At 52.4% G+C, this 22,777-nt stretch overlaps 1 protein-coding gene across 1 annotated transcript; it reads left to right on the forward strand.

Annotated features, from left to right (window-relative positions):
* Nucleotides 1-3,837: 3,837 nt before the first annotated feature.
* On the forward strand, nt 3,838-22,213 carry LOC310917548 (taperin-like; the record flags this gene model as incomplete). Its single annotated transcript, XM_083875909.1, has 5 exons — nt 3,838-4,758; nt 5,011-6,054; nt 18,663-18,843; nt 19,023-19,150; nt 20,030-22,213. The coding sequence occupies 5 exons, from the start codon at nt 3,838-3,840 to the stop codon at nt 20,090-20,092; spliced, it is 2,337 nt and encodes a 778-aa protein (XP_083732035.1). The 3' UTR covers nt 20,093-22,213.
* Between the last annotated feature and the right edge of the window lie 564 nt (nt 22,214-22,777).

Raw genomic sequence — 22,777 nt, forward strand, 5'->3', positions numbered from 1 at the left:
TCTGCTGCCTCGGGTTTCTCTGGGGCTCTTCTGCTTTGTGTGGCATAACCAGGCCTTGAGTACTTGAATGTTTCCAGGGCTAAAGACATGATTTAATAAAAAGAGACATTTCTGGGAAAGCTGTTTGGTTTTTTTGTTGTTGTTTTTATTGTCGTTCTCTGGCTGAGTTTATAAACCCAGGAAATGGCACTTGGCAGATGCTGTGTGAGGGAAATGATGTTTGATTAACCTGTGGGGCTGGTGAGGGACCTACAGGCACTGGGCATCTCAGGAGTGTTCAGCTCCAGAGGCACAAAAGGCTCAGATGCAGCTAAAAGGGGAGGAAAGCAAAAAATCCTGATAATTTAAACAAGGCACCATCTGAAAGCCACAAATCCAGTCGTGGGGATAGAACAGGGATGGCTCAGAGAGATTCAGGTTCCAGCAGCATCTGTGGCTTAGTGAGGATGGGGTGCTAAGGAATTCAGAGCTCATTAGGGATTGTGCCTCTTCCCGGGAGGAAGGTTAATCCCTGAGCACCTCCCAGACACTGAAACAGAGCCCTGGAGAAATCCAAGGGAGGTTAAAGGCCTGGAAATCCCCCTGGGGAAAACAGACCGGCTCCAAAACACTGCACGTCGCCAGGAGGGCAGAAAGGCAATGAATGAATTCTGATAAACCACTTTCCCTCCCGCGGGGCTGTTTGAGTGAATTGCCAAAGGGAGCAGCCCCGGCTTGAACTCCCAGCTGCAATTTTCCCCTTATCTCCAATGCTGACAGTCACCTGCACGTTCATCTTCTGACAAATGTGGTAACCACAGCCCCTCAGCACAAAGAGAAACAGGCTGGACAGCTCTGTCATTTGAGGCATCTTTCTTCAGCCCTCAGCCTCTATTTCTATATCTGGGAATATTCACCACCACAGGGAGGTGGGACGTGCCATGTTCAGCTCAGCTGTGTGACAGAGGACAGAAATCACCTTTAATCCCTTACCAGCCACTGCACAGCCTTGGGGCACCACTGGTGCCTGGAGGGCCTGGGGCTCAGAAAGATGGTCTTTATTCTTTTTATCCTGGAGCCATTCCGTGTGTCCTGGTTTTTAATCAGCACCATGAGGTGCAAAGTCAAATTTGCTGGAGAAGCCCAGTTACAAGGGATTATTTTCCCTCTTGTTTCATCCCTCTCCTTTGGTGCCCTGTTACACACAGTGAGGGATGGACATAAAATGGAGTGGGGGCTGTGCAGGCGGCCTGAGTTTAAAATTAAACCACACAGAGTCTGCTGGGCCCTGTCCCCTGGTTGTGCTTGGGGCTGTTCTCAGCTCCAGCCCTGCTGTGCTGTGTCTGCCAGCTCCTCTCACAGCCCTGCAGTGACACCAGCCGTGCCCTGATGGCACTTTGCCATCCCAGCCTCGCAGTGCTGGCCCCTGTCACCATCACTGCACCTGGGTTTTGTAATCCAGAGTTCCTCCTTGTGCCAAAACACGAGCGGGATTCCCGGCACCGGGCCGGGGTTCCCCGGGTGTGAACACAACAAAACCGGGGATTAACTCCAGGCCAAGTCTCGCTGCCCAGCCCTTGACACTGTCTCACTGACTCAGCCGAGGATAAACTGACAGAAATGATAGAAGGCTCTCAAACCCTGACTGGCAGGGGAGAGGATGAATAGTGGCTGGATTTATTGCTTTGTTCTGAAGGCAGGCAGGCGTGCGGTGAAAGCAGCAGATGTCAGGTTCAGTGCCCACAAAAGGGAGGCGTTTTCTTTGCGCCAGGTGCAGCAAAACCGTGCGGGATTCATTATTTCAGGATTTACGGGGCTCAAAAGCCAAGCAGACAAGAGCACGAAAGAGAAATCCATTGAGATGTCGGAGCACAAAGGCACATTGTTGGCTCTGGACGCGCCTGAGCCGTGAGTCACCAGAGGCGGGGAAATGTCTCTGCTGCTCGCCCCGCTCTTTATCCCCAACCCGGCCAGGCCTGGGGGAGATGGGGAGTGATGGAGCCGAGTTTGAGGGAGCCTCACATCACCCCGGGGTTATTTAAGGTGAAAGGCACGGAGCTGTCTCCCCCCCGGGGCAAACACACACACACACAGAGCCCAGCTGGGCACGGGCAGCCCCGGCAATAAAATCTATTCCCCGCTGGTGTAATTTCCACCTCTGTAGAGGTGTCTGTCTCTGCAAGGTGAACTTCACTGATTTTTGTGAGTTCTTGTCTTGCCTGAAGGAGTGAAGCAATGAAGAAAGAGGAGGCTGTTCTGGGTTTATCCATCAGGGGATCTCCCCTCAGCAGAAGCAGCAGGGGGAAAAACGAGGGGAAAAAAGGCTTTTTGAGACCCCCCCAATGCAGCACCTTTTATTGGGGGGAGGAACTCAGGGATGGGTTAATCAGGGGCCAAGGGGGTCTGGCTCTCTGGATAAATGACAAACATTGTAATAAATCAATAACTCGGGTGGGGAGACAGCTGAAGTCTTGTCCAATCACTTGGGGTCCTCACTGGAACTTTCCAGACTTTTGGGAGAGACCCCAAAGTGACAGACAAGACCCAGGGGCTGGAAAACTTCTGACTGACACATAACTGGGGTTGGGGTGAAACCAATGAGGGTGGAACACGGGTGACATGGGGCAAACCATTATAACTTATAAAAATGAACATAATACAAGGAACAAATCCATACATAAAACTGATAAAACCAAAGCCACACCACTACACACGTTTGTAGTTTGTAGATTGGCTCTGTTGTGGCTCGGGAGGGCAAAGGTGGGAGTTTTATCAGCAGGATACGGAGCTGCTGCCCGTGAACACACCTGAGCTTTCGGCTCCGGGGCCTCCCCGAGCTCTGCCCAAAGGTTATTTAATGTCACGGCGTCCCCCGAGTGTCCCAGGGGGGGTTTGGGAGGTGTGGGAAGCGCTGCCGAGCGATGGTTTCCTGATTGCACACACTTCCCCAAGGCACCTGCGGGCGGCCGGTAACAGGCGCTGACTGGAAATAACGCGGCGGCGGAACTTTGGTGTCCGACAAGTGGCTGTCAATGAATCACTGAATGAATCATGGAATAGCTGGGGATGGAAAGGAGCTCTGGAGATCATCCATCCATCCATCCATCCATCCATCCATCCATCCATCCATCCATCCATCCAGGGTCACTCGGAACGGGTGATACAGGCCCAGGTGGGTTTGGGGTGTCTCCAGAGAGGAGATTCCACCTCCCTGGGCAGAAAAAAAGAGCAAAATGGGGAAAATGTTTTCCCGCTCTGCCGCCATGTGCCATGGAAAAAAAACCTCCGCTTGTGTCCATTAGAGCTCTCCCTAAAACACTCCTCTGACGGTCCAGGCAGCACAGACACTGCTCCAGAGTCCGGGGCTGCTTCCCTGATCCCGCCAGACACTTTCTCCGTTTGCCACATCCCAAGAGAGGAGTTTTTCCATCCTACCCTCGGCTGGCACCAGAGGGACCAGTCGGGGATGGGGGAATGGGGAAATACGGGTGTTTGGGGATTCTGTATCGGTCACCACGGCTCGTGTCCTGGGCTGGGGGTCTCCTCTGTGTGTCAGGGGAGGGCGATACGTGCGGCGGGACCCGGCCAGTTCCCATCCCGGGGATGCGGCACCACCTCGGGTCACATCACCGCGCCCGGGCCCTGCCGCTGTCCGGCACCCCCGTGCCCCTTTCCCCGGGCAGCGGGGGCGGAGCGCTGACCCCGGCCCGGCACAGCCCCGCCCCGGCCCCGGGGGGATGGCCCAGCCCTGCCCGGCCCTGCCCTGCCCGCCCTGCCCGGCCCGGGGGCGGTGCCGCGGGGCCGCCCCGGCGCGGCGGGGCCCGGCCCGGCCCGCAGAGCCCCAGCGCCGCCGCCGCCATGAGCAGCGCGGAGCCGCCGCCGGGCGCCGGGCCGCGGGCAGCGCCCGCCTGGCAGCGGGAGATCCTGGAGCGCAAACGGGCCAAGCTGGCCGGGGCGGGCGGCGAGCCCGAGCCCCCGGCCGGGGAGCGGCTGGTGGTGGCGGAGAGCCTGGGCCCGCTGCGGGAAAACCCCTTCATGCGGCTGGAGAGCGAGCGGCGCCGGCTGCGGCAGGGGCGGCCCGGGCCCGGCGGAGCGGCGCGGCCGCTGCAGCAGCTGCTGGAGCTGTACAGCGCCGTGCCCGGCATCCGCACCATCCGCGCCGACAACATCCTCATCATCGAGTCCCGCGCAGACCCCGCCGCCGCCTGTTTCGCCGCGGGGGACGCGCCGCCCGCCCGCCGCCGGGACCCGGCCGGCGCCGACCCGCTGCGGGAGCTGCTGGCCCGGCGCGGCGCCGCGCTCGCCGAGATCCGCGCCGAGCAGGTCGTCATCTACGAGACGGCCGAGCCGCCGGAGCCGCCCGAGGCGGCCGAGCCGGGCACCGTCAGCCGCCTCCTGGAGAAGTTCGGGCAGCGCCCGCGGGGCCGCCGTCGCCGCGTTGGGGACGCGCTGAGCGGGGCCGCGGCTCCGCCGCAGGTGGGACCGGGCGCTGTCCGGGCCGCGGGGCCGCTCCACAAGGGACCCCCGGCCTTCCCCCGGGCTCCGGCTGCGAAGGCGGCACCGGCATCTCCGCCGGCGCTCCCGGCCGCCCCTCCGCCGCTCCCGGCTCCCCCCCGGGCCGCCACCCCGCCGGCGGTGCCGGTGTCCCCGCAGCCCACGGTCCCTCAGCCGGCCGTGCCCCGGGCCGTCACCCCTCCGCCCTCCGCCCCAGCGCGGGCTGTCACTCCCCCGCCCACGGTTTCCCCTCGGGCTCTCACCCCTCCACCCACTGCCCCGCCACGGGTTGTCACCCCCCAGCCCACGGCACCCCCGGGGGCTGCTGTCACCCCTCAGCCCGCGCCCCCTCCCAGGGTTGTCACCCCTCAGCCCGCGCCACCTCCCCGGCCTGTCACCCCTCAGGCCGTGTCCCCTCAGCCCGCACCGCCTCCCCGGCCTGTCACCCCTCAGCCCGTGTCCCCTCAGCCCGCACCGCCTCCCCGGCCTGTCACCCCCCAGCCCGCCCCAGCTCCCCCTCGGGCCGCAGCCCCCCAGGCAGTCCCGGCTGTCCCCAAGGCTGTGTCCCCTCAGGCCAACTGCTTTCTCCACAAGATCAGCTCCAACTCGTTCACGGTCACCCCGCGGGGGCAGCCCCCCGGCGCCCGCCTGCCCGAGCCCGCCGCTGTCCCCGCCGGCCGCCCCAAAGGGCCCCCAGTGCCATCCCAGAGCCCTTCCCATGCCAGAGCCAACGCCAGGAGGCCAAAGCCGGAGGAGCAGGAGGAGGAGGAGGCCGAGGTGGCCGTGTCGCCCCTGCCCAGTGCCAGTCCGGCCCTCAGTGCCACCGGCGCCGTTCGCCCGCTTTCCGCCTCAGCCCCTCGGGCCGGGGGCTCCTTCGAAATCCTCCCGGCCCCCAAGCCCGACTTGGCGGCCATCCCAGCCCACGACCTGCAGGCGCAGGCTCTGGCCAAGCTGCGCCTCAATTCCCGCAATTCCTTCGTTTTCGTGCCCCGCCGTGAGGGGGGCCCGGCTCAGCCGCCCGCCCGCCTCGCCAGGCCGGGCCCGGGCCCGGGGCCGCCCTCAGAGGAAAAGGCGCCCAAGGAGCCCCCCAGGGCTCCCGCCCCGGAGCAGGAGGAGCCCATCACTTCCCCGCCGGCGCCTCCGGAGCCTTTGGTACCTGTGACTTACATCGATGACATTGTGGAGCCGGACGGCGGGGCGAGGACGGGGAGCTTGGCGGATCAGCCCAGAGGGGCCGGCCCGGAGCTGGAGATGGAGTTTTCCTCCGTGCCCCAATACAGACCCCACTCCGCCGCCCAGCAGAGAGGAGGAGGCAGCACCTTCACTGTCGTGCCCAAAAGGAAACCGGTGTCCCCGGGGCTTCAAGCTCTCCCTGATGGCAGCACAAGGCCGCAGCGGGAGGAAGAGGAGGAGGAGGAGGACAGCAAAGGGAGAGGCAAAGCCCTGGAGAACGCCGATGGGCCCCAGGTGGGGATGCCCCATAAAAAGCGCTACCCCACGGTGAACGAGATCGAAGTGATCGGCGGGTACCTGTCCCTGGAGAGGTCCTGCATGAGCAAGACGGGCTCGCGCCGCAAGAAGGTAACGGGGCATCCCTGTCTGTGCTCAGCAGCCGGGCTGGCAGTGCCCTGATTTGGGTTTGGCTTCTCATCAGGCTCTGGTGGGAACACGGGCTGCCCTCAGAGCTGGCTGAAATAGAGGGTAAAACACACTCAAAGTGAAGCCTGGTGGAAAACAGGAGGTGTAACTCCACCACAGTGATACAAAAGGACTTTTCAGAATGGTGAGGAAGGAACCAGGGATTGATATTTCTCATGGTATCCAATATTAGGAGAGTTTGAAACTTTTTGCAAGCCCAGTGTCTTGGTTGCTTTTGCTGTCTCCTGGAACTTTAAAGGGAGCCATAGCTGGGATGTGAAACTTGGCATATTAAATGGAATTTACCCTCAGGGAAGGGGCACTGGGGTCTGTCCCCCAAATCAGCTGAGGGTGGGATATGTCCTGTGATAACTGCAGGGCCTGTTCCACCCTATCCCTTCTCGGAGATGCGATAATGGAAAGAAAAGTATTTCAGGAAAGCAAAGTATTTCAGGAATTTAGGAAATCAGGGGGAGCTGCGTGCTTTGGACATCTGTGGGCTTTGCCCTCCTGCTCTGCCGGCTGTGTCTGAGGGGTTGGACGTGCTGAGCATGGTCACTTGGCATCTTCCCCTCATTAGTGATCTATTGATAGAGGCTCAAGAATTAGGTCTCGATTAGGCAGAAAGAGATCAGCAAGAACTTAACTCCCATTGATAGGATTATACCACCTGCTCCTTCTGAATGTGCAGCCACAGCTCGGGAGATCCAAGAGGTGCTGATTGCTCCAAATGCCTTTGGAGTGAGCGAATGCCAGATTTTCTCACGGCTTGGGGAGTAGCAGAGATCCTTGCGAGCCCTAAATTGAGAATTAATCTTTGTAGGGCTTGCTGAAATTCATCTGGATGTGATAAGAGGAGTTGGGGGGAGTTGTTGGGCTCTGAAAGCAGCACACTGAGGTGGCAGATCCCGACTTTTCGGGCTGTGATGTGATGTTTTCCATAGAGGGAATTTTTGTTGGACATTTCCGTTACCCAAATGCAAGCAGATAACTGAGGGACTGAATGCACATGGGTGCCTGAGGCGCTGAGCATTATAGGGAAATCCTTTGAGCAGGATGCATCTCATTTGAAGGGAGGCAGGGAGTGCTCCTGTCAAATTCCTCCCTAAGCACATGAAGCCTGTGGTAATTTGATGGTGACTAATGCAGGGAGCAGGTCTGGAGCACCTCCACATCCACAACAAGCAAATGAGCAGGAGGAGTGTTGATTCTTGCTCAGTGCTCCTCAAAGTTTTTCCTTGTTTTCCTACAGGGAAGTGCTTGGTCAGACTGGAGTTGTTCTGCTGGCTTGCACATATTGCAGCTGTTTTTGGCTCAGGTTCAGTTTGGGGTGTTAATTGGATTGACACCAAATCAGGTGTGTGGTATAAACAGTGAAAATATTAGTACATGATGTTAGTTGTGAGTGCTCTTAGGATGGAGCAGAGGACATCTATGTGGGATGGTCATATTTAGGTAAGCCCTACTTCTGATTTTTCTGAGCAGGGGATGCTGTTGAGGCACAAAGAACAAAGCCTGAAGTAAAACCAATTAAATGGTGCACAGTGGAAGGTGTCCTTAGCAGGACAAAAAGGAGGGAGGGAGATGAGCACAAGTCCAATGCAGTGACTGAGTTGTTTTTTGGTGGGTCAAACCCAGAAAAGTTGTGGCATGTCCAGCCTTGGAGGTGTCTGAAACTTGCCTTGGGAAAGCTTTGAGTATCTGGCAGATCAGTCCTGCTTAATGCAGGAGTTTGGGTTAGAGACCTCCAGAGGACCTTTCCCAGCCTGAAATACGGTGTGATATTGGTTAACTACAGTTTTGTGTGTCACTGGTGGATTTGTGTGACATTGGGCAGGTCGTGGAGCTTCTCTGGCCCTGTTCTTATCAGCTTAACAGCATTAAGTGCCCTGCTGTGCAGCTGAGGTGCCAAATCCTGCAAGGTGCACACACAGCTGTTCCCTGAGAACTGTGTGTGTGGGGTTGTCCTGCAGGAGAACTTGTGTCAACATTTGTTTTCTGAGAGGAGAGAGATTAAAAGGTAAAGGAGTAACTGCCTGTTATATCTGAAGAACTCAGGAAGCTGAAAGAAACAGGGACCCTTTGAAAAATAAGATCGAGTTGAAGGAAAGTAGTCAAGACACAAATTTCTGGGTGAAATTAAATGTGGTGTGGGAGAAAACACCCATTTTTCTTTCAGTTCCCTTCCTGCTCAGCCAAGCACAGGGTATGACTTTGTAGCCAGGGTCTAGAAGATGCTGATGGTGGACAAATGGAAAGATTTCTGTTTACTCTTGACCTAGAGGATGTTTGTGGCTTTTACTCTGGGTAATAAGGCTGAGTGTTGATGCCTGAAAAGGAAGGAGCTCATATTAGGATGCATTCCTTGGTTTCTTCCCAAGAGATCACTCTGTGTCTCCAAGGCAACCAGCCAAAAACAAGAGTTCTGTTTTGTAGCTGCGTCGGGGTTTTCAGAAACTTGATTTTGGCCTGAATTGGGCAGAAACAGACTTCTTGTGAGCTGGGAGCTGCAGTTGTTTGTTAAAACCAATCCCCTTTTCTCTTTTGGGGTGTCAAAACCTGATGCTGGTTCGTGTGAACAGCTTCCTGTGTCTTCTGGGGTGAACAAGCCCTTCCTGTGCCAAACATCTTCCTTTCCAAACTTTGATTTTAAAAGGCCTTTAATTATGCTCTATACTCAAGAAAGTAGTGTTTAGTGAAACTTCAAGAACTTGTAAAAATTTAACTGTTCACTGATGCCCAGCAGGAATCTGGGAGATGAACAGCAGGTCAGCACAGTCTGGGAATGCTGTGGATCAATGGGTGTCTGTGCAGTCAAGGGTAATAATTTGTTAAGAAGGAGGGTGTCAGCCCTACCAGTTGGACTCTGCTGTTCTCTGAGATGTAAATGGTGGTTTTTTTCAGATGTAGAAAATCAGCCTCCCTTTCCCATCTCTATGTGTGGCCACTGATTGCCTAAATGTGGTGGAGGTGCCAGCAAAATGGAGCTGGTGTGGTCCATGTCCTCTGATCCACATCCTCCAGGGCTTTTTCTTTTTTTAGGAGAGTGGCTGGGAGTGGATTCCAGCACAGAGGGAGCTCCAGCCCCTGCTCCTGGCTGCTGACACTGCCCGTGGGACTTGTGGCTTTGCTGTGGCCTGAGGGATGCTGCTGCTTCAAGGCCTTTCAGGATAAACAGCTTTATTGCTCCTCCCAGACCTTCAGATATGTGAAGCAGCTGTTATTTTGGGGGTTGGAGCTTGGTGAGGAAGATGATGTATTGGAAATAAAACTATCTGTGTCCCAGCTCTGTTGTGGAGCTGCTGTGGAGGGACAGGGGCTGTGAAGGGCAGCTGGGGCTGTGTGTGATGGGACACAGCAGGGTCTGCAGGTGGAGGGCAGAGCCCTGCCCACCCTGGGGGCTGGATGAGCTGGAGCTCCAGTGCTCCCTTCAGGGCTGTTCATCTGCTCCGGGACTGTTTTGAGACCTCTCCAGGCAGCACCACCAGCAGTTCAGATAAAGCAGTGTGGGTGGGACTCAGTCTGAGAATGTTTGCAGCTCCAAAGGGATGTGCCAGGAGCTGCTGGGCAGCTGCTGGAGGAGCTGGCTGAGCTCTCAGGGAGGACAGGATACATGTGCAGGGGTGGAAGGAGACCTACTGACCTTTATTCTAAACTGGGAGTGGGGCAGAGGATGCAGCACGCTGTTGGTGACCTCTGCTCAGGGCTCCTCTTTGTACTCTGTTATTGCAGAGAACTAAAGGCATTTCAGCAGTGCCAGGAGGAAGAGAAGGCTTTGCTGCAGGATGTGGATCTTTGGGATCACAGAGGATAAAATCTTGCTCATCTGAGCTGACAAGAGTCAGTGGTGGTTTGGTTACCTGCCAGAATAACATCCCATAAAGTTGTTGGTGAGATAGAAATCTGGGTTTCTGCAGAACGTGTGGTTGGTGTGTTGGAGTGAGAGTTGGGAAGGACAGACAGAGCCAGCCAGGCTCCCCACGAGCAGCCACTGCCTTTAGGCTTCAGCCTCTCCTCTTGTTGGAGGCTGGACTCTGCCCTGACCTGCTCCCCACTCCTGCAGTGCATCCCAAATGTTTTCCTCTCAGGAATCCGGTACCTCCTGGAGATCCTGCAGGGAAGGTGGATGAATTCTGGCCAGGCCACCCAAAGTTCCTGTGAATAACAGGACCTGAGAGCCAGCAGACATCAGGTTGTTGATGGGTTTAATGTTTTGTGCTCATCACAGCTGGCAGTTTGCCTGTGCTGGCAGGCGAGTCCCAGCCCAGTGTGAGCAGGGATTACGGGAACAAGGCTGCTTTGGGATCCAAACTGTTGGAATCTAAAGCTAAATTGCCTTCAAAGATGTTCAGCTGAACTTCAGAAAGTTCCAGCTCACACAAACCTTAGCATGGTCCGTGTTGTAATCTTTTGAGCTGCGTAATGCCTGAATGTGGCTTCCAAATTCCCACTTAAAAGTTTGTTAAAAAAATTATTATTTTAAATACCGCTCAGTTTTGATCATGGGCAGCAGCTTTGTTGGTCTAACCTGCTGAACTTCTTATTGCTCTGTAGTTTTCCATCTGTTCAGTTCTGCTGGAGATGGTCTGCTGTGAGAACCAGGTGTAGGCTTGGGATGTTGGCAGGGATCAACATTTCCAGCTGTTGCCCAGACCTGTTTGGAGCAAGTCTGCACAGTGTGGACTCTAAATACTGGTGGCTGCCTGAAGTTTGGTTTTTTTTTTCCAATGTATAACACAAGTAAATTAACCATAACACAAGTAAACTAATCTGGTGGTTGAAGAAGAAGAAATCTCTCAGCAAAATTTCCTTTGATTATGTCATCTCTGTGTTTTGGAGGGGTCAGGGCAGAGATTTGTGTTCTTTAGCTCTTGGAGAACTGTGTGTTCCTGTTCTATTTTCTGTCTCTGGCTGTGCTCTGCTGGGGCAGATTCATCTGCCACCTTTAAGGAGGGGCCGTGGCAGAATTTGCGATGGATGTATTGCATTTTTAGGAGGTGAGGTCAGCAGTGATAAGCCATGCTCAGGAAATAAGTGTCTTGGATGATGAAGTGCCGTCCCTGCCCTGCGGAGATGATCTCCATTAGCTGTCAGATGGCAGCAGGCTCTTTCACCCACACAGGGCCATTTTCCTGCCCTTTGCTAATTCCACTGATTTTTTTTCTGTGATGTTGATAGCTGAAGACTGGAAATCAGAATTTGCTGCAGCTTTTAAACCACTTCACAAGCTGCCCCCGAGGCTGTCGGTGGGGCAGTGGGTGGTTTTTTTTTGTTTCCCTGCTGCATGCCAGCACCTTGAAGTGCTGAGACTTTGTTGTATGAAACCCTGGCAGAGCAGATGAGTCAGATTTCTCTCTCTTCTTTAGTGGGAAACTTTCTGTGGCTGAGCCTCTGCGTGGCCTCACCACTCCCATGTTTCTTCTTCTTCTGCAGTGACAGTCTGAGCTGGTCCCAAATTCCCCTGGTTCTCTTGCCCCCATGTCCTGCCTGCTGCTGTCAGCACTTCAAGGAATGGACAGAAGGCTAAAATAGCAACTCTTACGCAAATAAGAGCCAAGCCTGGCTTTGAAGCTGGTTAGGACGTGCCCAGGGCTCAGCCTGCCCAGAGCTCCAGAGGAGATTTGAAGTACTTTGTGCTCTGAGCACTAATCACCAGGATTACAGTTAACGTTTTCCTAATCAGTTTCCCTAATCTGTGCACCAGATTGGAGATGGTTTATCATTTCCCTCTATCTCAAGGATTCACTTTGTTTCAGGTTTGGGTTTTCCTTCCCACTGGGGTGGCTGGGGCAGGAGTCCTGCTGGTCTGTGTCATGTGTGGGGAACAGCAGGGAAAATGAAAATATAAAATATTTACTTTCTGGGTGCAGTGGCAGTAAAGGAAATCTGGTTAAGAGCTGCTGCAGCAGCATCTCCTTCACCTCAGGAGTTGTGCTCATCCCCCTGCCGAGTGAAACCTGAATTTAAAACCTATTTACATCACAGAACTCTTGCAGTGACTGCAGAGTCTGTGGGGCTGGGAGGATATCCCTGTTTGGCAGTTTGTGTAGGAAGAGTCCCGTGAAGTGTCTGTATCACGCAGAGCCACTTCACAAACATCCTGGGAAAATCTGAGCTGGAGGAACTCGGTGCTGATGTTTTCCAAGAAGTGCCCTTTGGATGATCCTGGGAACCTGGCAGGATGGAGCTGCTGCTTTGTGGGCATTGCAGGAATGTAGGAAATATCTCAGACAAAACACTCGTGTGTGTGTGTGTGTGTGTAGGGAAATCGTGTCGTTTGCAGCTGGTGAAAGTGCAGCTCTGAGGGCACATCCCTGAAGCTCTGGTGAACCTGCTGCACTTGCTTCTCCTCAAGGAAGTTCCTTTTGCATGTTAAAAGAGAGGGAAAGGGCAAGAGAGACAGAAAAGGGCAAGAGAGACATGAACTCTGTTGTGCAGGTGATGCTGTTCACATCCTGGCAGCCTTTTTGGTTCTGAATGAGCCTTTCTCTGTTTCCCATGGGATGGTGCTCCATGATCCCATCCCAGCACCAAACCCAGGGATTTTTGTGAGCTGCTCTGGGCAGTCTGGATTGCACAGAAATGTTTGTGGGTGGCAGTTCCCAGCACTGCACCTTGTTGTAGCTACAAATGGGCTGCTCAGAGCTGCCTGTGAAATTGGGGAGCTCTCTGTGGGGAGCTCTGTGTGGTTTTGATGAAGACACCAAGTCTTGACACTAATTGTACCTTATCCTGCTCCCTTTGTGTATTCAGATGAGGTTTGTTCTGTACTAGCAGGGAGATTTGTCTGGTTCTTAGGGGCCAAGTAAGTAATTTTTGAATTGCTTGTTAAGCTGTGGAAGGCTCTGGCTCCTCTGCCTGCAGATGTGAGGAGGAATAAAGGGCTCCCAGGGTGAATGGCTGCTCTGTGCCCTGGCACACTGGGGCCTTGTCCTCCCCTTGTCCTGCACAGTGAAGGGAAGAGTTAACCAAGCCCCACATGCTCTTGGGGCTGTCCCTACCCTGTCCTCCCTCATCAGGAATTCGAAACTTGCCCGTGTCTTGCACAAGGAGTTTAATATTTCGAATCTCCATGCATTGCTCCTATCTGCCATGTGCCTCAGCATATTGATTACACAGAGCTGGCTTTGTGGCTTGCCTTGTAAATGGAGACTTTCTTGTTTGGCCTTGTGGCTTGGGATGTGATCCTGGAGGAAATGTCTCCTTTGCCAGCCACACAGGGCTTCCCTGACGTGCTCCTGCTGTAAATCTTTAGTGCTCTTAGCTCTGCTCAATAACTCATTGAGCTGCAGTTAATGGCTGAGCAAAAGTCAGCGTTGCTCTCAGGAAACACTTCCTGAAAAACAGGATCAAGTGATTCTGTGATGTCACAGCCAGTTCCAGTTCCCCAAAACTCTTCTTTTTGTACAGAATGACAGAAAAGTCCATTTCAGAGCTGCCATCTGCAGTTTTCTGGGCATACATAGAATGTTTCAGCCACAACAGTGCAGGGTTAATCCGATATAGGAGCCAAGCCTCAAGTCCCCTCTGTTCCTAGGGATACTTGTCAGGGAAAAACCCTTTCTTTCTGTGTCAAGGGAAGGCTTTAGAGGCACAAAAGCTCCTTATCTTCTGAATGATAGCAAATGCCTTAGTGATGTGCTGCTGCTTCTGCAGTCCCCAAGATACTATTCCAGGCTGCCCACATAGTTTGTGCCTGGAGTTATTCAACAATTTGGGCTGACACATGACTGTGTTTTCAGGACTAGCACAGACACATAGACAAGCTCATCACTAACTCCAAAAAAAAAAGGCTAATTTTCTCAAAAATCCTTTATCTAAAAGTTTATTTTCATGGGAGCTGCCTAGATCATTGACTGCTGGGAAAAAGAAACTGAAGGTCTCTGCAGAGGTTTGGAGTTTATGCACTGGTTTTCTGACACTCCCACCTGGCTGCACTTCAGGTATCAGGTGTGATGCTTTGTGCTTTCTCCTCCTTGACCCAACCTTTAGACAACCAATGCAGCATCAAATGTGCCTCGATGTGAGGTGCCACAGGAGCACAAGGCTCTTCAGAACACTCGTTTTTTTTTTTCCTGTGCTGGATCTCTCAGAGATGTCAACCCCTGCTTTGTGCTCATGCTGGATTGCCCACCTTTCTAGCCAAGCATTCCTGTGCTGCTGAGAGGAGGCAATTTCCTTGTGGGGAGAAGAGGAGGGGCAAATACTCATCTCTTGTCTGTGGTGACCAGGGACAGGACCCAGGGAATGGCTGGAGCTGTGTCAGGCTCAGGCTGGAGATGAGGGAAAGGTTTTTCCCCTCAGAGGGTGGAATAAGCCCTGGAAAAGCTCCCCAGGGAATGGGCACAGAGCTCCAGGAGCCTTTGGACAGCCCTGCCAGGGGTGCCCAGGGGGGGATTGTTGGGGGGTCTGGGCAGGGACAGGAGCTGAGCTGGGTCATCCCTGTGGGTCCCTTCCTACTCAGCTTATTCTCTGCTCCTGTAGTAGACCAGGTGTAAAAAGCTGCTTGAAATCACACCCAGCAGCCCCTGGATGTCCTGGGGAGTCAGTGCAGTCCCTGGGTTTGTCATTTGGGAATTATTGAGGATGATTAGAGGAAAATCAGTGTATGAGGAGAAACAGGTCTTGATCCCTGGTGCTGCTCAGCTCTTTGGGTCTGGTGAGGCACTGGGTGGGTTGGGATGTGCTGTGGGATGGAGCCCAGCTTGTGCTTCACCATTTACCATCCCATCCTGCTCCTCAAGGACAGAGCAGGGATGGCAGCTCTGGCAGGAGCTCTTGGTTTGGGAGATGGGCTCAGTCCTTCTCAGCCCCCCTTGTTCTGGGCTGTTGTGATGGAGGTCAAATGCTGACTTGGACTCTCCCTGCTGGAATATAATTACAGGACGATTTTATTCTTTTAATGCCCAGAACAATTACTTTTTCCTGACTGTTACAAGGTGAGGATTTGGATTGCCAAAGAGGTTTCAGTTTAAAAGGTGTAAACACCCATTATCACTTTGGCTTTGGCTCATCAGCCAGGCAACAAATGTAATAATGGGTGGAGAAGAGAAAAGCCCCAGTAAGGAGATTCCTTCTGGAGCTGAGGATGCAGATTAACCCCTGGAGACTTCCAGAGAGGTCCCTGGTGTGTCAGAAGCCATTAATACTGCCTTGCAGACTTTCTCATCTCCTTTTTGGAGGTGAGGTGGCTGCTGACTGTCATTGCTCAGTGTTGTAGGCTGGGTTCTATAAATTGGTTATTTTTCTTTTTAATAAATCTCTCTCTGTGGGGTTCTTTGGTGGCTGGTCTGAGTCCTGACAGCCTGACACAAGGCTGACTTCCCTTTTCTAAATGAGATCTGCATGACTACTCAGATTTACGCTTTGTTGGGCAATGTTTGCCTTGGCTTCTCTTTCCTGGATATTCTATTACTCATTGCTGTTCAAATCCTAGCAAATAAATAAATGATTTTTGCTATGGCAACAAGAACCTATCGAGTGAACAGCACAATATTTCCTGAAAAGCCTGCTTTACTCTTTTCCAGTGTGTCTGATTGCTGGCCACAGTATTTATATATATATTTATATATATGTGTATATATATATATGGGTTTGGGTTGGACCCTGAGTTTGTGACACAGCTGTGGGTGAAGCCTTGAGCTTAGCAAAGAGTGACAAATCCCTGCAAACATCCACAGCTGAAGGGTGCAAAATTCTTCCTTGCCACAACTGGCAGCTGCTGCTGGGGCAGAAACAGGGAAAGCAGTGCTGAGACAAGGCTGAGCAGAGCCCTCTGGCTGGGCTCCAGAGAGCTTGGCTCTGCTGGGACACGCTTTTCTCCTAAAGAAAACGTCCCCTGTTGCCTTTTGTGTTCCCATAAAAGTCTCTGTGGTCTGGCAAGGCGCTGCTGGCTGTGCAAACCTGTTGTCTGTGCCATGACTGGGCTCTTGGTTTTCCTTTTTAGCTGGTTCCCGGGACTGAAGCTGCCTGTGTTCCTTGTACACAGCACTCAGCTGGGCTCTGTAGCCACTCAGAGCATTTCTCTGCCCCGTGTGTCCCCTGGTTTTGCCTGAATTCTTCACCCTCCCTGTTCTGTTGGGTCAAGCAGAGCCGCTTTGTGCTTCCCTGAAACCCCATTGTGCTTAGAGAGGGGAGCTGGGCTGCTCCCACAGCAGGTTTTGGGGTTCTCTCCCCATGGGCAGAGCTGACTGAGTGCCCCAGGGTCCATCCTGTGCCAGTGCCTGGTTGTGCCTCATGTTTGCTCTGCCTGGGTGTGCCCAGAGCTTTATTGCAGCAGCTTTGGGGCTCTGCCTGGTGCAGGCTCTGGGAGCAGGGGCTGGCATCTGCCACGGGGCAGAGCTCAGTGTGGTTTGGGGGAGCTTGTGCCACACACAGTGGCCCTGCTTGCTCTGTGTGAAGGGCTCCACAATTTCCTCCTGCTTGATTTGCCTGTGGAGAGTGGGAGCTGTTGAGTTTGGGGCTGTTGGTGTTGTCTCTGGGCTCTCTGTGGGATGTGGGTGTCTCCAGGCTCTTTCTGCTCTGTTCTGCTCTTTGGTTTTGCTCCCTGCTGAGGCTGTTTTCTCCTCCAGCACTGCATGCACCTTTGCTCCAAACTGGACTCAAAGTCATTTTTCTTAGAGATTTCTTCCAGATAACAGAAAAACCAGGAACATTTAGTTCCATCTCCCAAGCTTAAATTCTAAACCCCAAGGCATATCTCTCCTGTCTGCTTTGTTTTCCATGTTTAACCAAGTACTTCTTACCCTTCAGTGCCATTGGCAGCACTGGTGAGTGGCCTGTGTGCAGTTTCTGGTTCTGGGACATCTCCTGGGCTTCCAGGAGCCCTGGGCACCTCCACCCTGGTGGCCTTTGTGCCTGGCAGTGTGGCTCATCCCCACAGGACAGGCACCACATTGTGAGCAGGGACAGCCTGGCTCGGATCAGGGAGCATCTAGGTCAGCAGCAGGGATGGGGAATCCAGGGAGCAGCAACTGGGATGGTCTCAGCTTCAGGAGCATTTTAATTCCAGCCCCTTTTTTTCTGGAATAGAATCACTCTTCTCCTCGTGTGTCATTTGGGGAGATTCAGAGGGCTGGGGCAGGGAATGGGGAAAGGCAGCTGGTTGCCACTTCCCAGCCTCTGGGGATTTTCTGTGTGACAGAAATATGGGATCAATGTGCTGCACTTGTCCCTGCCCAGTCAATACACAACATCTGGAGAGATCAGAACCACTGGGCTCCTGTCACAAGCTGCCACATCCTTTCCATTCTGTTAATAACCCTATTAGCTGAATTTTAATTGTATTTAAAAATAAAGGGATCATAACACCCTTTTAGACAGCTGCTCCTGAACCTTGATCTGTGTTGGCTAAATACTTCCCTACTTTTGGCATGAATTACTCCTGGCAAGCTTATCCTCCTTGTTTTGTCTGATGTGTGCTGGCATCAGCAGTTCTCTGCTCCTTGGTGGTTATTTTCTGGAGTACTTACAAAGAGCTGTTATGCTTTTTCTCCACCTTCACTTTTGTGTGAAGTTTTTGCCAGTGAATCTCCTCTGCACCTGTTGAGGTGACCTGTAACCAGATCCCTGGAGCACAGCAGTAGATAATGATTAGGACAGGCAGGGCTGCAGGGGAACAAACCCTTCCCTCACCTTTTGTTTTCAGCTTGGACAAGCACATCTGGAGTTCCTGCCACCACCTGCTGGGTGTTAGAGGGAGGAGAGAGCCAGGCAGCCCCTGTTTCCAGCAGAAATGCCTTTCTTCATTCCTGGTCTATTTAACACCATCCTAATATGATTACAGATCTATAGCCAATCCCAAATTTTCTTCCTCAGTTATTCACAGGTGATGAATTCTCTTAGTGCAAGGGTTGCTCTTAAACTCGATTCCATTTTTAGTGGTTTTGCTCTCCAGTTTTTTTCATGACCATAAAATTCTGGTTAGCCCTTGATGAACTCTAGTGTTAGAGTCACTTTCATTTCTCAGTCTCCCAGTTACTGTGGAAGGTCATTAGTGACAACACTAGATAAAACTGGTTTCAAACCAGAACCTTTAAGGCCTCCCCTTTGTCCAGTATTTTCCCTGTCTGCTACCAGCTGTTAACATCTTTCCTTCTCATTTCTGGTTTTAAGCCTTGTTTAATGTAGCTTAAATAGCTCTATGCCAGAATGTCCTCCTAAGACTGGAGTCCTGATCAGGGATGTTTCTGTTTTCTGGAGCTTGGATGCACAAAGGAGTTACCAGGAATAAGCAATGTCACCTTTCTAACGTGTGGGTGCTTTCCTGCTTGTGTCTCCCATGGGAGACATGGTGGCAGCTCCTCCTGTGTGTGCTGGGCAGAGGCACAAAGACAAAGGAACTCCAGAACCCTGAGCCTCTTGCCATCCCATCCATTTGGCTCTGCCTTTGGGGTTTCCCTCAGCATGGCAAGAGATCCAGCAAGGCATTTGGGGAGGGATTGGGGGATCTGCAGTGGCCTGTGCCAGAACCAGCATAGGGATCAGCACCAGCATAGGGATCAGCAGGATCTTGTGCTTCTCTCTGTTAATTCTCCTTTGCTGTTCTCCAGATGAAGATTTCTTTCAACGAGACAAGTCTGCAGACGATGTTTGAATACCCCTCAGAGAGCTCCCTGGCAGAAGAGGATGAGGAGGAGGAAGGACATGCTTCTGAAACAGAGGAGGAAAAACCTCGTACCTTCTACATTCCACGCCCAAACGGCACTTTGCATCCCAGTACTGCTAATTCAGGTGAGTCAGGCACTGTGTTGGCACCCTGGGGTTTCTGCTGGTGTCTGGGGCTCCACATGGGGGGAAATGCTGATGGAGTGAACAGGGAGCTGCAGCTTCCAGGCTGTCCCTGCTGGGATCCCAATCCTCACTTATTTTCGGGGTGGTGAGGAATATTCACCTCATCTTTGTCCTTCCAGCAGATTTATCCAGCTACACCCCAAAGCACTCCGTGAAGTTCAGCGAGTGGCAGGAGCAGAAGTATGAGGGTCCTGCTGCAGAGGGACCCCTCCCAAAGGAAGCTGATTCCCATGGGAACCAAGTTATGGTGAGGCTATAAATGAGCAACTCCCATCCTCTCTTGTGGTCTGGGGGTTGTTGCAGGCAGTGGATGGGACAGGATGTGCCTTTCCCTGCACACCTGTGTTTGTGTTCTGCCCAGGGAGCTGTGCCACTGCTCCCAAAGGGACCAGCACTGTCCCACTGCCACTACCACAGCTGCCCCTCCCTGGCTGTGTGAGGGAGACTCAAGGCAGCTGGCACACTCTGTGCTCAGGACAGGAAGATGTGGATCTGTTGGAACAAATCCAGAGGAAGCCATGGAGATGCTCCAAGGGCTGGAGCCCTCAGCTCTGGAGCCAGGCTGGGAGAGCTGTGAGGTGTTCACCTGGAGGAGGCTCCAGGAAGAGCTCAGAGCCCCTTCCAGGGCCTGAAGAGGGCTTATAAAAAGATGGAGATTTAGAGGGTTTTTTTTTTTGTTGTTGTTGTGGTTTTTTTGGGTTTTTTTTTTTGGGGGGGGGGGTTGTTTTTTTTATTAGCATGGGCAGGTGATAGAACAAGGGGGAATGGCTTTAAACTAAAAAAGAAGAGATTTAGATTAGATATTGGGAAGAAATTGTTCCCTGTGATGGTGATGAAGCCTTGGCACAAGGTGGCTGCCCCTGGATCCCTGGCAGTGTCCAAGGCCAGGTTGGACAGGCTTTGTGAGTGACCTGGGATAGTGGAGAGTGTCCCTGCTCCTGACAGGAGGTTGGAACAAGATGGGTTTTAAGATCCCTTCCAACCCAAACCTCTGCGGGACTCTCTGATATTTCAACAGGGCACGTTTGGAGGGGGGGACAGTAACTAAACACACCCGGTTATCCCGGGCGAGGGTGAGGGGGCTCCTTTGGGCGGCTCTGATGGTCTCCCTGTGCTCTGCCCACAGCTCACCCCGGCGGAGAAGGGCGGCCTCTCGGATTTCAGCAGCGAGCCCGCGCTCTATTTCTGAAGCTGCTCCGCGGTGCTGCAGCAGCGGCTGCTGGGCGGGACGGGGCAGTGCAGCCGCACGGGAACAGCCACCGAAACCGCCCCCAGAGCCGCGGCTTTCCCCGGATCCTGCTGCCAAGGGTGGACCAGGTGCTCTCGGGCATCTCCGGAGAATATTTGCACTGGATTTTGGGACCGAATTACTGCTTTCAAGGCGTATGATTTATTCTTGCCTGTGGCCTTGCATATTCCTTGTTCAAGATCAGCTGCCGGTTTGGCAAGTGTGGGAAGGACATTTGTAATTCTGGGATGGATGCTGATTTTTCTCAGTCTGAATCCAGCCACTGTGCAGGGTCTTGACAGCTTTTGTAGCACTTCTCCCCAGGGGAGGATGGCTCTGGAGTTGGAGCACTGGGCAGTTCTGTGATTTGACACATTGGGGTATCAGTTTGGAAAACCATTGAAGGTTTGTCCTTGGTATGTTTCCAGCTCTGGTTTCACTGAAACATCATGGAATTCATGTGCCAGTTACTTGTGGAATTCACCTGAACACCCTGAGGGAGGGATGGGAAGAGCAATGAATGCCTTTAGCTTTAGGTGTTATTTTTGCACCAATGAGTAGAGAAGTGTCCAGAGTGTCAAGCCTCTTGAAGATTCCCAAACATTGGCCATAGCTTTGGTCTGTCCTTCCCAACTCTGGCATCCAGTCTCTGGGAATTGCTGGTTGTGCTCCAGTTTGCCAGTTCCTCCTGTTGCTTTGTTCTAGATCTCACTGATCTCTCTTGGTTGCTTCCTTCGAGCCACACTTGCTCTGCTCCTCTAATCAAAGCACAGGAGGGCAGTTTCACTCCTTTCTTCTGCGGAACTTGAACAAGGAATGTGGGTTATTTTTTTTTTCTAGGATTTTTATAGTTCTATTGTAATTGTTTAATGCAGCCAATATGCAAAGGAATCTGCTAGAATCTTCCATTCAAGTTTTCTACTACTGTAAACTCAGGGTCAAAATTGCACTCTGGAACAGATGGAGCAGTGCTGCTAATGTGATTTGTACTTTGGGATTAAAAGAGATGTGGTGAGAACAGCTCCAGCCTCTTTGGGCTTTATGGAATGAGTGGTACCCTGGTATGGGGTGTGATCCAAAGGAATATGCTGGTATCTTTGATTAAATTTGATGGTCACTGGTTTGTCTTTTATAGTTGATGAATGTCTGCTCAAGTGACACTGGTCTGTGAACTGAAAATGCTCTGCATACCTTGCACTTGGTTGGGTGTCTGTTGTAGCAGCAAGGGAAGGTTGTTCTGCTGAAAAACACAGGATTAAATGTTAGAACACACCTACTTGTAGCTGTTCCCTTCTGCCCTGGGTGCCTAAATACTTTTGGAAAGATAATGAAAAAAAAAAAAAAAAAAAAAAGAAAGAAAATAAAAATTAGCTACTCAGTAGTTTGTTAGATGTTGGCTGGGGGACCACAAAGAAACATTTTTGCACCTCCTTGTCTGTTCCAAGCTAATTTGAGATCTGCTGCCTGTGTGACTTGCCAGGAGCAGGATGTGTCTGCAGTGCATCTGCCTGGGACACGACACAAGGACCATGGAGTTCCACGAGTTGAGGCTTCTCCCATTAATGAAATACTTCAGGATAAGGTGCTGAAACTGGGGTAGAATGAGGGAAAATGTGAGACTACTGGTGGCTGCTAGATTTAAGAGGTGAGTTTTCAGCACAGCTTTTCTAGCAAAAAAAAAAAGGTCCCAGTGAGCATCTTTTGCTGTGGAAAAGCCCAGGTCAGTTTAAGGCAGCTCTGTTTGTAGCACGACTGCAGGTGGCAAAGCAAAGCTGCTTTCAACTCAAGTTAGGGATGAGAGGTCTGAGCTAGCCCTGGCTTAGTTCTCCTATGGATCCATGAGGAATGCTAAAGCCAACACTGTCCTGCAGCTCAAACACTGCTCTGGTTCTCCTGTGAGCTCATTCTGTGCCTGCAGCCCTGTGGGCAGGACAGCTCTGGGGTGTGGGAGTGCAGAGTGTGCTGCTGACTCTGCTCCTTCTCCCGGGGATCCTGTTCCACCTTGGAGCTGATTCACACCTCACTGAGCACTCCTTTGCACTTCCCAGCTGCCTCCAGGCAGAGCAAGGTGAGTGCTGGCCCGAGGGCAGGAGCTGATGGGTCACAGCAGCTCCTGGGATGTGCCTCAGGATCACTGTGCTCAAAATGAAGGGTTATTTTTATTTTTTTGTACATGCCTACCCTGATCTGTAGCATTCGAGGATCAGCTTTAGTGGATCTCTGACTAAAATACCAAAGCACGTCTGAAAGGAAAATTTGCTTCTGCAAAATAAAGGCTTTTATTTAATGTGGCATCCTTGTTACCACAGCAGCAGCTCTCTCTGGCCAACAGGACTTTCCAGGCTCAAGAAGAAGTTTAGGGACGCTTTTGTCGACGCATTCGTTGTCCTAATATAGTGCTTTGTGGCTCAATGACTTTACCAAGATCCCTCATCTGCTCCTTCAGGACATCTAGCAATGTCTGAGAATTGTCCAGTATCTGGGAAAGAAATAAAAATAGCTTATTTTTACATAAACTGGTTCTCTTATGAATTCCCTTCCAATTCACCTGATCTGCCTTGCAGCAAGAGGGGTTCTCCAGCCCTCCTGTCTCTAATTCCTGGTGATTTATTATCCAGTCTCACTATGGGAGAATTTCTCTGGTTT

The sequence above is a fragment of the Zosterops lateralis genome (genome assembly GCF_965231275.1).
Source record: "Zosterops lateralis genome assembly, chromosome: 20".
NCBI lineage: Eukaryota > Metazoa > Chordata > Aves > Passeriformes > Zosteropidae > Zosterops > Zosterops lateralis.